This window comes from Eulemur rufifrons, chromosome 1, assembly GCF_041146395.1.
Source record: "Eulemur rufifrons isolate Redbay chromosome 1, OSU_ERuf_1, whole genome shotgun sequence".
NCBI classification, from domain to species: Eukaryota; Metazoa; Chordata; class Mammalia; order Primates; family Lemuridae; genus Eulemur; species Eulemur rufifrons.
The window spans coordinates 531,093-546,714 of NC_090983.1; the positions used below are offsets into that span (position 1 = coordinate 531,093).

The following is a 15,622-nucleotide window of genomic DNA, read 5'->3' on the forward strand; positions in this document are numbered from 1 at the left end:
CGGGGAGCTTGAAAAGGGAACACTGACAGGTGTGGGCCAGGCTGGAAGAGGAGTGGACCTTCACCCGCCTCCTGCCTCGGGCTGCCTGTTTCTGCCCTGCGCAGCCCGGCAGGCCCGGGGCCAATTCCTGGGCCTCCACCCCCTGCCTCACGTGGGCCCCTGACTCCACTGGGCCAGGCCACGTGCGTGGGCCTCTCAGCATGGTATTCCTCAGACTTGGTCTCCTCCACCTCCGGGCCCTTTGCCTGCCTTTCCTCCTGGATGTCCGTTTCCCAGACTGCCAGGATTGTGTGGTGTCAGAGGCTGAGATGGTTCTAGGAGCTCCTGTCCCCCTCAGTATATCTTCTCTTCACGCCAGGCTGGAGGAGACGTTTGCAGTCCTGATCTGGAAGCAGGCCTCTGCTTTCCCAGCGTGGGTTTGCTAAATAAAGCGTACCACTCGGGGCCGGGCACCGTGGCTCCTGCCTGTAGTCCCAGCACTTTGGGAGGCTGAGGTGGGAAGATCATTGGAGACCAGCCTAAGCCAGAGCGAGGCCCCGTCTCTACAAAAAATAGAAAAATTAGCCGGCGTGGGGGTAGCACCTGCTGTCCCAGCTACTCGGGAGGCTGAGGCAGGAGGATGACTTGGGCCCAGGAGTTGGAAGCTGCAGGGAGCTACAGTCACACCACTGCACCCCAGCCCAGGTGACAAAGCAAGACTCCGGCAAAAAACAAAAAGTACGGCTCAGTAGCTTAGGCTCGTGCACAGGCAGCCGACGTGTGCTTCTCTCCACTTCTGCTTCTCCTTAGTGTCGCTTTTATTCTTTCGATTAAAGCGCCTAGACTTGAGGTATCAGAAGGTGTGTGGGAAGCAGGTCGTGGCCAGCAGAGTTTCGACCTCCTTTTCCCTGACCTTGAGGGCGCCAAGCGGTGGGGCTTTCCCACGGTCCCACCCGGCGGCTCCTTCTCCAGAACGTGGCTAGAGCAGCACCCGCGTGCAGCTGGCGTGAGGGTCGCGTGCGCTAATCCTGAACCCCCCTCGGGAGCACCCAGGCCTGCGCTGTCGTCCTCCACACTCGCGGGAGGAGAGAGCCGGGAGGTGACCGTCCCCAGGGGCCACTGGGCCCTGCACAGGCTGCCGCGCCGCCCGGGTCCCTGCTCCCAGGCACGTCCGCCCACCGCCTGTGCCGCCCACACTTCACCTGCCGGAAGAGCCTCTGCCCCGTTTCATTTTCTCCCTCTGGCTCCTTATGGTCGTGGCTGAGTCCCCATGCCAGGGCACCGACGTGCCATGTGCGCTGCTCCCAGCCAGGCCTTGCTGGGGGCCAGGCCCTCCTGGCTCTCTGCAGGAACTGCGGAGGCTTCCGGAGATGGACCTTGCAGTGTGACACTCACTGGTGCTTGGCCTTCTTCTGCCCTCTCCGCTGGTCCCCCAGGCTTACCTGTCACCACCGAAAGCATGCTCTGGTGCGGGCCGTGTGTTTCCACGCAACGCTCAGCCAGGCAGGTTGGGAGGAGGCCCCTGACTGTCTCGCCCTTTGTCCTCAGAGCCTCCCACGATGAACCCGGTGGTGGAGCCGCTGTCCTGGATGCTGGGCACCTGGCTGTCGGACCCGCCGGGAGCCGGAACCTTCCCGACACTGCAGCCCTTCCGGTACCTGGAGGAGGTGCACATCTCCCACGTGGGCCAGCCCATGCTGAACTTCTCGTGAGTCCTTGTCCCCACCCCCAGGTCTCTGGAAATCATTCCAGACTGATCAATGACCAGTGCCAGGTGGGAAGGCGCAAAGGAGCTTGTGGATCTGTTTCAGAAGGGCACCCTCTTCCTTGCCTGGGCCTCGCCACTGAGAGTGACACAGTTGGTGACAATGGGACCATCTGTGCCACACAGGTGCCCCTGGGGGGCCGGGGGGTGGGCTCTGTTTTTGGAGATGTTAGGCTGACCACAGAATTACAGCTTTGTTAATCCAAGCGTAAAAACAAGTGTATGTGCTCAATTCCTGATGAAAATTAATCACCCTAGTATCCTGAAAATGAGAGAGCATGGCCTTCTTTTACACTTACCCTATCTGAGGTCTTCAGGAAGCCACTAGTGCTGTGGCTCTCAGCTCCCTCGCACAGGACGGAGCAGGCGTCCTCGGAGTCCCCCTGCCCCCCCCTCCCCCACACAGCGGGGAGACGGTGCTGCTAAGGTGACAGCAGCGTGGGGGCTCTGAAGTGGAGGGGCCCCCCGGGACGGGGACGTGCTGGGATAGCTTTATTTTTTAATTTCACATTTTAAAAGTTTAAACAGTAAAGAAGCATATAAAATAAAAAGCAAAACTTTTCCTTCCCCTGTCCCCACTGTTCAATTTTATGTTAACAATCTCCCTAAATTGACATGGCACTATTTGTATAATGCCTAGCAGTTTCAGAAAGATGTAGAACATCTCATTCTTCTTAAAAGTATTATCTCTTACCCTTTTGTATCATTCTTGACTGAATGGATGAGGGCAAAGTAATATCTCTGCACATAAACCGAAAGATAGACACTGTGGGCAGTGCCAAACAGCCCAGAGCAGTAGGAAGCCGTCTTGTTAAAACCATAAATTATGACCCGTTAGAGGATCAGAAAGTCAATTTTGTGACTCGGGTTAAAAGAAAAATTAAAAGATAGAGCAGAAAAGATACCTTGATAAATGTAACGGTGTATGTGTTTGCATGTGTACTAGATTGTGATAGAGTTCGTGTCCTTTTCGGGGTTAGAAGGCGAGCATGTGCCACTTACACAAGGTGTAGCACCAGCACGACCTGCCGGAAGTTTCTCTCTGAGAATGGTAGGCATAGATTCCCTGCGGCAACGCAGAATGCCAGCCAGACGATCAGTGAGTTAGTCTCTAACTCGTGGGTTTGTGCTGTCAGTTCAAGACAGGTGTCTCTTGCTTACCTTCGTGAATCTGCACCAGCGACGAAGGCTGATAAGAAATTATACCCCAGTAACTCAGTGCCTGCTCTGTTTGTTAGCGTATGCATTAACTGAACTCCTACCGAGAATACAGCTCAAGAGGAAAGTCGTGTTAGGGTGGGATTTTGCTGTCATTGTCTCTAGTGTTTGTGGAGTGCTTAGGACCGGGGGAAAGGGTGTACCCCGAGATTCTTTAGGACAAGTTTCTGTCTTCAAGAGTTGACGGTCAGCCGGAGGGACAGACACTGCCACATGAGTGGGCAAGTGTGAGGGTCTGGCAGGCGGGAGCTCCGGGCCTCAAGCACAGGGTGGACGGTCGGGGCCCAGCAGCGCACCTGCCCCTCGAGGTCACGTCCTTGGGCGGGTGCCTTGGCCCTATGTCCCTGCTTCCCGCCCAGGTTCAACTCCTTCCACCCGGACACGCGCAAACCCATGCACAGGGAGTGTGGCTTCATCCGCCTCGAGCCTGACACCAACAAGGTGGCCTTCGTCAGCGCCCAGAACACAGGTGAGGCCTGGGGTGTGTGGGGCGGGGGAGCAGCGGCAGGGAGGAGCCTTCTGCACCCTGAGTAGGTCGGCTTGGGTGACCTCCCAGGTGTGTCCCTCATCCTGCCACGTGCTGGTAGGCTCAGTGGGGATGCTGGGGACCGGCCCCAGGGCACCTCCGGGAGTGGCGAGGCCTGTCTGTGCCCCTGCAGGTGCCGCTGGGCGGGCTGTGGGTCAGTTTGCCCTGCGTGGGGTGGTTCCGAAGTGGTCATCAGCCACGTTCATTAGAAATGGCTCAGAAACAGCCTGGGACCTTGGCCCTGCCCGCTCACCCAAACGGGCCTCGCTTCCTGGATGTCCACCCCACCTCGTCTTCCGGTGGGGCTAGGACCTCTGCTGGGCTCCTCCCAGGGGCGTGGCTTCGGGTGAGGCTCCTCCCAGAGGCGTGGCTTCAGATGAGGCTCCTCCCCGGGCAGACTCCCCACGCTCACGGTGGGGTGGGAGGCCGGGGGTCCAGGGCAGCTGTGCAGAGGGTGGCCCTCCATAGAGCACCTGCCCCTGTGCCGTAGGGACAGCTGCGTCTCCCCTCGTGTCCACAAGATGACAGAGGTGGGAAGAGTCATCGCAGCCCGGGCGGCTGCGGAGTTCAGGTCTCCTGCGCACAGGTGTGCGGGACAGGTGCTGAGGCAAACTCACCCTCCCTGCAGGCATCGTGGAAGTGGAGGAGGGCGAGGTGAACGGGCAGGAGCTGTGCATCGCGTCCCACTCCATCGCCAGGATCTCCTTCGCCAAGGAGCCCCACGTGGAGCAGGTGAGCCCCCCACCCCGCCTTCGCTCCCAGCGCGGTTTCGTGGCCAATGCGGTGGTCTTCCCTGACGGGCTCTCGCCTCCCCTCCTCGTCCTGGAGGCCTGTCTGTCTTCCCTGTCTCGAGCTTGTCCCTTCTCACACCATCCGGGGTGCCTGTGCCGTGATTTAGTTACCTGCTCCTTGGCTGGGGGCAGTTGGTTAGGTTGTTTTCAGGTGGGATGATTTTCACAAACGTCCTTTACAGTTGCCTCATGCACTTATGCAAATATATCCATGTCTGCCTTGTGAATTTCTCACAGTTAAATTGCTGGATCAAAGGGTAGGTACAATGTAAATTTTGATAGATACTGTTACATTGCTTTTCATGACAATTCTGTTCCCACTAGATAGATACGGCAGGAAGCAGCTGGTTCCCCGCTCCTTTATCCACGTGCTGTATTTTCAGACTTTCTGATCCTTCCAAATCTGATACATAAAAGAGAGTTTCTCGTTCGTGTTTTGACTCTAGCTTAGGGGTGAGGGACTCATTCTGTGCCCAGTGGCCATTTGTCCTTATTCTGTGTACTTGACATTCAGTCTGTGCCTGTTTTTCTGTGGGTTGTCACTTCATTACGGATTTGTGGGAGCTTTTTATGCGCTATGGGTTTATCTGTTGTCGGCTGCCTTGTAACAGGCCTGTCCCGGGTGTGCGGCCTGGGCGTGATGTGGGCGTGGCGTGGGCGTGATGTGGGCGTGGTGTGGCCGTGGCGTGGGCGTGATGTGCTCGGCCCAGCGCAGGCTGAGCTTCTCTGTAGTGGCTGCTGGAGTGTTTCGTTCACAGTGTCCAGACCTGGATTCTTGCTCAGGAAGGCGTTTTCTGATGATAAAAATAGTCCTCGCTTTCCCGTGCTCTCACAGCCTCCATTGCACAGTCGGACCGCCAGTCTCTCTCGGGTTTGTCTCCGGGGTGAGGCCGTGCGCAGTTCTGGCTGTTCCAGGCATTGGGTTCCACCGACCCCACAGGTCTGGGTGTCATGTGTCCACGTAAATGTGGGGTCGGTTTTTATTTCCCTCTGTCCATCCACTTCCTCACCAGCAACACAATTTCAACTGTCACAGCTTTACGTTTTAGTATCTGGAGGAAAGTTCCCCATACTTTTACTTACTCCAGATTTTCTTGGTTATTCTTAAGCAGTTTCTTTTTTTTTTTTTTTTTTTTTTTCGGAGCCAGAGTCTCGCTCTCTTGCCTGGGCTACAGTACAGTGACATCATCACAGCTCACTGCAACCTCTACCTCCTGGGCTCCAGTGATCCTCCTGCCTCAGCCTCCCAGAGTGCTGGGCCTACAGCATTTTCTCTTCTGAATGAGCTTCTGAAGGCCCATACAGTTTACGCCAGGTCTCCATTGAATACCTGAATGAGATCTGGGAAGAACTGACATCTTCCCATGGGCAGCCACTCACAGCAGCACAGTGGTGTCCTGCAGTGATTTCAGGTCTCACTTTGCATCTCAGTAAAGCTTTTTTATGTAATTTTAATCATCCAGGTCTTGCATGCTTCCTGTCAGGGTAAACAGTGCTTTAGTTTTTGTTGTTATGTAAACAGAATGTTTTTTCCATTTCATCTTCAACTGATTACTGGTAATTGTGGGGAAAGTTAGGATTTCTGTGTGTTTGTGTTAAGCTGGGCCACTCCTGCGACTTGCGTACCTCTCTGACGGCGGGATCCCGGCCCGGCACGGACAGAGCAACGAGGGCAAGCGTTGGCTGCACCCTCATCCCCGACCCCAGTGGGAATAGTTCTGTGTTTTATCATATACAGGATGCACGCGTAGGTTCCTCACGGTAGACGAGTTTTTCAGTCAAGAAGATTCAGCTTCTGGTGTATCAGGAATTGTATTCAGGAGTGGGTTTTGAATTTCATCAAATGCTTTTGCAGCATCTTTGAGAGGAATCTGTGGTTTTTCCACTTGAAGCTGTTAATGTAGTAAATTACATTAATATCTTCTCCATGTTGGGTCATGTTTGTTTTTTAAAAGTCAATTTAGGCCGGGTGAGGTGGCTCACGCCTGTCATCCTAGCACTCTGGGAGGCTGAGGCGGGAGGATCGCTCGAGGTCAGGAGTTCGAGACCAGCCTGAGCAAGAGCGAGACCCTCGTCTCTACTAAAAATAGAAAGAAATGATCTGGACAGCTAAAATTATATATATAGAAAAAAAAAAATTAGCCGGGCATGGTGGCACACGCCTGTAGTCCCAGCTACTCGGGAGGCTGAGGCAGGAGGATCACTTGAGCCCAGGAGTTTGAGGTTGCTGTGAGCTAGGCTGACACCACGGCACTCTAGCCCGGGCAACAGAGCAAGACTCTGTCTCAAAAAAATAAATAAATAAAAAAGTAAGTCAGTGTAGTGTGGCCTCAGCACACGGTGTTTGAGGAGTCTCCAGCAGTGCACAGTCTCGCCCTGGGGCCTCTCTTCACTCACCGCCCCCTCGCCCCCTCGCCCCCTCGCCCCCTCGCCCCCTCGCCCCCCAGAGCAGCCTCAGTCCTGCAAGCTCCGTGCATGGTACGTGCTTGTGCAGGTTTAACTTTGTTTTGTTTTGGTTTGTTTTTCTGAGACGGAGTCTCTCTCTGTCTCCCCACTGGACTGCAGCGGCGTCTTCCTCACTCACTGCAGCTTCGAACTCCTGCCTCAGCCTCCCGAGTAGCTGGGACTACAGGCGCCACCACCACACCAGCTAATTTTTCTATTTTTAGTAGAGACAGGTCTTGCTCTTGCTCAGGCTGGTCTCGAACTCCTGAGCTCGAGCGATCCTCCGGCCTCAGCCTCCCAGAGTGCTGGGATTACAGGCCTGAGCCGCTGTGCCCAGCCAACATTTTTTACCTTTTAGACCGTATTTTGACTGTACCTTTTCTGTGTTTAGATATGTTTAGACACACAGGCGTTTTGCGTTGCGCGACAGCTGCCCACAGCGTTCAGTGCAGTAGCGGGTTGTAGGGGTGCAGCCTGGGTGTGCAGCAGGCCTGCGTCTGTCTGGCGAGTGCCCCGTGACGCTCACACGGTGACAGAATCGCCCCGCCGTGCGTTTCGCGGAGCATGTCGCTGTGTGCTGAGCGACCCCCGACGGCACCCGATGAAAATCAGACTTCCTGACCCTGTCCCTCAGGCGCTCTGTGGCCCTTTTTCCTCCTCGGTCTGCCAGTTTGGGCGATACTGTGCAGGCAGCAGCTCCCACGCGTCCGACCTTCACTTCCTGCTGCTCACAAGTAACCGGGTTCAACTCTTGTCGTTGATTCTTTTAGTATTTCGTTCCATATGGATTAATGACGTGTGTTGTCGCTGCTGCTTCATTCCTCAGTCGGCTTCTCACTGTGCCTGAGGGAGGTTTGGCTCCTTCAGCCCCCAGACACCCACTGGCTGTCCCCGCGGTCCTGCCCCGTCCCCGCCGGGAACCTGTCCCCGCGGTCCTGCCCCATCCTCAGGGGGAGCCTGTCCCCGCGGTCCTGCCCCGTCCTCGCCAGGGAGCCTGTCCCCGCGGTCCTCCCCCGTCCTCGGGGGGAGCCTGTCCCCGCGGTCCTGCCCTGTCCTCGCCAGGGAGCCTGTCCCCGCGGTCCTCCCCCGTCCTCGGGGGGAGCCTGTCCCCACGGTCCTGCCCCGTCCTCGGGGGGAGCCTGTCCCCGCGGTCCTGCCCCGTCCTCGCCGGGAGCCTGTCCCCGCGGTCCTGCCCCGTCCTCGCCGGGAGCCTGTCCCCGCGGTCCTGCCCCGTCCTCGCCGGGAGCCTGTCCCCGCGGTCCTGCCCCGTCCTCGCCAGGGAGCCTGTCCCCGCGGTCCTGCCCCGTCCTCGCCAGGGAGCCTGTCCCCGCGGTCCTGCCCCGTCCTCGCCAGGGAGCCTGTCCCCGCGGTCCTGCCCCGTCCTCGCCAGGGAGCCTGTCCCCGAGGTCCTGCCCCGTCCTCGCCGGGAGCCTGTCCCCGCGGTCCTGCCCCGTCCTCGCCAGGGAGCCTGTCCCCTCGGTCCTGCCCCGTCCTCGCCAGGGAGCCTGTCCCCGCGGTCCTGCCCCGTCCTCGCCAGGGAGCCTGTCCCCGCGGTCCTGCCCCATCCTCGGGGGGAGCCTGTCCCCTCGGTCCTCCCCCGTCCTCGCCAGGGAGCCTGTCCCCGCGGTCCTGCCCCATCCTCAGGGGGAGCCTGTCCCCGCGGTCCTGCCCCATCCTCGGGGGGAGCCTGTCCCCGCGGTCCTGCCCCGTCCTCGGGGGGAGCCTGTCCCCGCGGTCCTGCCCCGTCCTCGGGGGGAGCCTGTCCCCGCGGTCCTGCCCCGTCCTCGGGGGGAGCCTGTCCCCGCGGTCCTGCCCCATCCTCGCCAGGGAGCCTGTCCCCGCGGTCCTGCCCCGTCCTCGCCAGGGAGCCTGTCCCCGCGGTCCTGCCCCGTCCTCGCCAGGGAGCCTGTCCCCGCGGTCCTGCCCCGTCCTCGGGGGGAGCCTGTCCCCGCGGTCCTGCCCCGTCCTCGGGGGGGAGCCTGTCCCCGAGGTCCTGCCCCATCCTCGGGGGGAGCCTGTCCCCGCGGTCCTGCCCCGTCCTCGCCGGGAGCCTGTGTGGCAAGGTTGTGGGTCCCTGTTCCAAGTGATTACTCAGGTTCACAGCCAGGTCACTGGGCTCTGCACGGGCTTTTCCTTCTCCCCACACCTTTCTGGAGTGAACAGTCATCTTTTTCTGTTCGCTTAGTTTGCGTCTACTTAGCCGTGGTTCAGCACCGAGCTCCCTGCCGGTTTCTGCCTCGGGGCAGCACTCGACACAATCCCCGACTTCGCCACAGATTCCGCCCGGGCAAAGCCCCCCCAGCCCGTCCTGTCTGCTGTGGCTGCAGCTGCTGTCCCGGGGCGCCTCCCCACCCTCCCGCCTGTCCCCAGAGCCCCCGTCCTCTGTATGCCCTATCTCCCGAAGGGTCCCTTCGTTTTCTGATCTTACTCCCCTCTCGTGGTCTTTTAGCTATATTTTCTGGGAGATTTCCTCATTGTCATCTCCCAACATTGTGTTGAATTTTTTATTTTTGCTGTTAAACTTTTAATTTCCGTGAGCTCCCTTTGTCTGCTGTGTCCTTTGTCTTGGCGTCCTCACTTCCTTCCGTCCGTGGATGTGACACTTGCTCGCTCCTGTCTGAGGACAGCGATGTGGGGCTTCTTTCCTTCTCCCTCCACACCCTCCGTCCCTTCCAGGTTGCTTTTCTGTATTGTGTGTGTTTGTTTTGATTTCCACGTTCCGTCTTACAGGCTTTCTCTAGATGCCTGGTGTGTCCAGAATCCCTGAGACCACCCTGAGCCAGGTGACGGGCAGAACTCACCCAGGACTGTCACAGAGAGAGGACCTGAAACGGTCAGCGCAGAGAGAGGCGCCCGGGGCAGGGTCCTCCCCAGCAGCGAGTGGGGCGAGGAAACGCCGCCAGCCAGGGAGCCGTCAGAGACCTGGCTCCCAGGCTGTCGTGAGGGCCGTCACGCAGCACCCTCTGGTGCGTGTGAACGTTCCAGACTCCAGGGGGGAAGCAGGCGCCCGGCGTGAACCACAGTTTGCACCAACAGTTAGGCGAAGGGGACCCCCAGATCCGTTAGGGTGGGGAGAACACCCTGAAATCCCGGTCCCAGCGGCCAGCCCAGGGCCACCCTTGCCAGCAGGCCTTTCGAGAGCGCAGCTGGCCTCTTGTGGCCCTCTTCTGCCCACGTGAGAGTCCCCGCATGTGGGGAGGGACGTGAACCTCTTGCGAGTCTCTTTCAGCCTTTGCACTGTGGGCTGCAAAGCAGGAGGCTCCGTTCTGCTGCCAGAGGGGCGCCTGGCTGCCAGGCAGGGCTGGGCATCTCCTCTGTGCGCGTTGCCCTGCGCCTTCTCTGTTCCTGCTCTCGGCATCCGGCCAGCAGAGTGCCAGGGACCCTCTGCACCCTCTGCTGAGGGGGGAGGGGCGGCCACCGTGTTACGGAGCTGGAGACGGCCGTGGGAGTGGCTGCTGCCGCCGTGCTCGTGTCCCATGGTGTTTGCTTCCTGTGCATCTGTCACTCAGCACGTCTCGTATGTTTTAATAGCTTTTCAAAGATATTATTCACATACTGTCAAACCACTCATTTAAAGCATGTAAATGGGGCCGGGCACAATGGCTCACGCCTGTAATCCCAGCCCTCTGGGAGGCCGGGGCAGGAGGATCGCTTGAGGCCAGGAGTTCGAGACCAGCCTGAGCAAGAGCAAGACCCTGTCTCTACTAAAAATAGAAAAATTAGCCGGGCATGGTGGTGCACACCCTAGTCCCAGCTACTCGGAGACTGAGGCAGGAGGATTGTTCGAGCCCAGGAATTTGAGGTTGCTGTGAGCCATGATGATGCCACTACACTCTAGCTGGGGTGACAGAGCGAGACTCTGTCTCAAAAAATAAACTAAAGTATATAAATGGCCAGATGCTGTGGCTCATACCTATAATCCCAGCACTTTGGGAGGCCAAGGCAGGAGGATCACCTAGAAGTCTGAGGTTGCTGTGAGCCGAGAAGCCATCATTACACCACTACACTCCAGCCCAGGCAATAGCACGAGGCCCTGACTCAAAAAAAAAAAAAAAAAAAAAAGACAATAATAAAGTGTACAGTTCTGTGGTTTTTAGTGTATTCAGAGTTGTACATATGTCACCACAATCAGTTTTAAAACATTTTTCGTACCCCCAGAAGAAACCTGGCACCCTCTAACTGTCACCCCCAACGCCCGTCTCCCCCAGCCCCCGGCAGCCACTGATCCACTCGCGGTGGACTCGCCAGTTCTGGACCTTCGTGATTGGGGCCGTATCAGACGTGTTCTTTTGTGTCCAGCTTCTTTGCATTACCGTGTTTTCAAGGTTCCAAGTTGGAGTGTGAATCGTGCCTACCTGCCTTTTTATGGCCAAATAGAAAGATACATTGTATTTTGTTTGTCCCTTTATCACCGATGGACAGATTGCTTGTCACTACTTGTTGGCTGTAAGAATGATACCTAACAGCCTCTTAAACACATTTTCCAGCAAACCTCCCGTTTTTAGCCTTCAGTCACAGCCACTCCTGAGCTGTGGCGGGCGAGGTTGTGAAGTGGTCAGCAGTTGCCCGGCCTCCTCGAGGTCCAGCCGTCTTGGTCCCTTCCCGGGGTTCTGCGGTTGTCTGCCCTCCTCTCCGTCCTGTGGATCTGGGCCCTGGGAAACATTCCTGCCGTCTCGGCGGGGTCGGGGGTGAGGAGAGCGAGTGCGGTGCCAGCTGCCGTCTTTCCTGGGGTCTCGGCCCCCGAGCTCCGGGTGGGCTGTGGGGTGAGCGAGACCTGTCTGTGGGCCTGGTTGTCAGGGCGCTGCAGCCTCTGCTGCCTGCTGGGGGCGTCTGGTCTTGGGTCAGCGGCCTGGCGTGCAGTGTCCGCTCGTGAGTGCGCGGCACCCGGTTTCCTGCTCGTTCCGGAACTGTGGGCTGGAGCCTCCCGTGAGGGCGGGTGGCTGGGGGGAGGGCGGCCTTCCCGTAGCTGCTCCAAGGTATCCCGGGCACTGGGGCGCGACGGGAGTCACGTGTGGGCGTGTGCGTGGGCGTGTGCTGGGTGTGGCCCAGCCTGTGGACCCCGCGGGTGGCAGTGCCCTTGTGAGCTGTGTGCCAGGCCTGGCTGAGCCTGCGAGTGACCAGAGGGTCCCTGCCGGCCAGGCCCAGGGACAGCTTGTCCGTCCTGTGCGGTGACTGGGCAGCTGCCACAGACCCCAGCGGAGGCTGGACGTCGGAATCGGCTCGAGTGACTGGGCCCCGTCTGGCCTGTGCCGCCTCCGTGCGGTCGTGCGGTCTGTGCCTCGTGACCGCGGGAGCCCCCGTGGTCTGAATCGCACGTGCCTGGCGGGGGCCCCGACAGGAACAGGTGCCGGCCGTCCCTGCTGAGCAGAGAGCTTAGAGCCCCCGCCCCCACTAACGCGCGCTCACACCCTCGAGCGAGTGGCCCCCGGGCCCACAGCGTCGTCCTGCCTCATCCCCCAGCAGGTGCCCGTCCAGGGGGGTTGGCTGGTTCCCCCCCCCCCCCCCGCCCCCGTGCGTTTTGTGACTGACACACGGGCGTCCTTTGTGTATTGCAGACAAAGCACCTTGCTAGTTACGTGTGTTGCAAATGGCGTTTTCAGACTATGAGTATTTTGTCACTTCTTTTTTTTTTTTTTTTGGACAGAGTCTGGCTCTGTCACCTGGGCTAGAGTGCCGTGGCATCAGCCTCGCTCACAGCAACCTCAGACTCCTGGGCTTAAGCGATCCTTCTGCCTCAGCCTCCTGAGTAGCTGGGACTACAGGCATGCACCACCATGCCCGGCTAATTTTTTCTATATGTATTTTTAGATGACCATATAATTTCTCTCTATTTTTAGTAGAGACGGGGTCTCGCTCTTGCTCAGGCTGGTCTCGAACTCCTGACCTCGAGCGATCAGCCCTCCTCGGCCTCCCAGAGTGCTGGGATTACAGGCGTGAGCCACCACGCCCAGCCTCTTGTCACTTTTTAAAAATTGTTTTTGAGGAATAGAAGTTCTTTCTCTTTTTTTAAGGCAATAAGAAGTGCAGGCGTTCTCAACTGTATGTGGTTCAGTTGGTCAGTCTTTTCCTCTGTGGATTTGTTTTCCACGTGTCTTAGTTAAGCAGTCTTTCCCTGCTAACAGGTCAAAATATGTATGCTAAATTTTTTTTGGAAGCTTTACACTTCAACCTAAAACCTGTCCTTTAGGTCGTGGATCCACCTGGGATGAGTCTGTGGCGCAAGGTGGTCACTTTCTTCTTTTCCGCACGAGTGACCAGCTGCCCTGCCTGCCCCCTTCCCCCACGGGCACCCCGCCCCCCGCCTTTCACCGGGTCCTGCCTCTGCCTGTCGCTGTGGTTCCCAGGGGTCTGTTTGTCGAGTCCTGTGCCAGGACTGCCCTGTCTCATTACTGTGGCTTAGCAGAATTTTTTTTACTTTTTTTCTTTTTGAGACAGGGTCTTGCTCTCTCGCCCTGGCTAGAGTGCAGTGGCATCACCGTAGCTCACTGCAACCTCCAACTCCTGGGCTTCAGCGATCCTCCCGCCTCAGCCCCACGAGTAGCTGGGACGGCAGGGGCACACCACTATGGCCCCGCTGATTTTTCTGTTTTTTGTAGGCTGTTCTCGAACTGAGCTCAAGCGATCCTCTGCCTCAGCCTCTCAGAGTGCTAGGATTACAGGTGTGAGTTACTGTGCCCGGCCAATTTTTTTTACTTTTTAAAAATGGATTCTATTGAGGTATAATGTATACACAATAAATGTATACACCTCAGGTGTACAGTTTGATCCATTTAGACAAGTGTACGCAGCCTTGTAACACCACCCCAGTCGAGACAAACACTTTCATCACCCCCAGTAGAGTCCCTGTGCTCCCCAGACGGCCACCGCGGCTAGTTGGCGTGTTCTGCGACTTGTCACAGTGGAGCACGGGACACACACTCATCTGTGTGAGGTTTCTTTCACTCCACGGGACGCCTCTCGGGTCCGTTCATGCTGCGACTGGGTCAGTGTTGGGTTAGTGCTGGGTGACACTCCGCTGAGTGAGCGCGTCACGGTTCTGTCTGTCCACGCTCTGTTGGTGGGCGCTGGCTTGATCTGTGTCCAGCCCTGGGCTGTTGCGAATGGACCTGCCGTGTGCGTCTGCGTGCAAGCCCTTGAGTGGACACCTTTCCCTTTCCCTGTGGGATGCTGAGCCCTGTGGACGCGCACGGCCTCCCCAGGGAGGCTGCACCGCTTACGCCCCAGCCCTGGCGTGCGAGAGCGCCACGGTGCCACGCCCTCCCCAGGGGGCCTTTGCGCCTTGGCGTCCCGGTGGCTGTGAAGGTCGCTGGTTGTGGTGCTGGTCTGCATTTTCCTGGTGCACCGTGGTGCTGTGCTTCCTGCCACTGTGGTTCCTGTTTCGTGAGGTGAGCATTCAAATCCTTTGCCTGTTTTTTCAATGTTTGCTGTGCTATCAGTGAATTGTGAGAGTTATGCATTCTGGGTATAAACCCTTCCCCAGGTGATGCACTGAGACTGCATTCCCACCCTGGCTTCCTGTTTGTTTCGTAAGTAGGGCTTTCTGAGAACAAAACAGTTTAGTCCCCTTATCTGTTCTTTCTGTAGAGTCAGTGTTTTTTGTGTCCTGTCTTAAAACTTTTTGCCTATCCCAGGCTGCATTTTCATGAATTTTTATGGTTTTACTTTTTACTTTCAGATCTGTGATATTTGGAATTACTGTTTTTGTGTGATGTGAAGGTGGTGGTCACGTTTTTAATTTTTTTTCATACAGGCAGCTCATTGTTCGGCACCGTTTGTAGGAAGACAGCCCCACTCACTGCAGCGTGGGTCTGCTTTCGTCAGAAACCAGCGCCCTCCACCATTCCTTCACTTACTGACTGACTGACTGGAGACAGGCCGGGTCTGGCTCTGTGCCCGGGCATGAGGGCAGTGGCTTGGTCACGGCTCACAGCCACCTCCAACGCCTGGGCTCGAGGTACCCTCCTGCCTCAGTCTCCCAAGTAGCAGGGACTACAGGCGCCACCAACCACGCCCGGCTAATTTTTCTGTTTTTTGTAGAGATGGGTCTCTTTGTGTTGCTCAGGCTGGTCTCGAACTCCTGACCTCGAGTGATCCTCCCACCTCGGCCTCCCAGAGTGCTGGGATTGCAGGCGTGAGCCGCTGGCCTAAAATGAACTCACTTCATGTGTGGGGCTCTTTCGGCCTCTCCGCTCTGCCCCGTGTGCTCTCTCTGCCTTTGCACCGCACTGGCTTGTCGCTGGAGCTTTATATGAGGTAACAGACGTTGTCCAACTTGCTTGTTTCTTTTTCCAGAATTTTTTTTCCCTTTTCTCTTTTTTTCTTCCTCTTTTCCCAAAATTTTTTTAGCTACTCCAGGACCCTTTGCATTTCCATATGAATTTTGTAATCAGCTTGTCAATTTCTAAAAGGAAAAATTTTAATTTCTAGATTAGATTAATTTGGGAAGAAGTGCCATGCTAAGTAAACTGAGTCTTCCAATCCAACACCACGGTAAATTTCCATCTGTTTAGGTCTCCCTCATCCTAAGTTTTTTTGTAGTTTTCAAAATATTGGTCTTACACATATTTTCTTAAATTTATTCCTAAGTAGTTTGTGGTTTTAGATGCTATTACAAATGATTTTTTAAATTTTCCAATTATTTGTTGCTACTATATAGAAATATAATGAGCTGTTGTATATTGATCTTATACCATGTGACCTTGTTGAATTCACATACTTTGGTAGTTTCTTTACGGATTCCTTCAGATTCACTACATTTTCTGCTATTGCTGGGGGTATTACTTATTCGCTTACGATCTTGATGCCTTTTCTTTCTTTTCCTGCCTTATTTCGCTGGATGGGACCCCGTGCGGGCTGAGTGCGGGGAGAGAGCAGACACCTGTTCTCAGCCTCCCACCG

General features: G+C 56.7%; 1 protein-coding gene across 2 annotated transcripts in view; it reads left to right on the forward strand.

The window, feature by feature from the left end:
• The window catches only part of THAP4 (THAP domain containing 4), a 42,977-nt gene that overhangs the window by 24,392 nt on the left and 2,963 nt on the right, over nt 1-15,622 (forward strand). For both annotated transcript variants that reach the window (XM_069477251.1, XM_069478046.1), the window contains 3 exons: nt 1,528-1,687; nt 3,322-3,431; nt 4,117-4,220. In XM_069477251.1, coding sequence (XP_069333352.1) covers nt 1,528-1,687; nt 3,322-3,431; nt 4,117-4,220 — 374 coding nt within the window. The remainder of the gene's footprint in view (nt 1-1,527; nt 1,688-3,321; nt 3,432-4,116; nt 4,221-15,622) is intronic.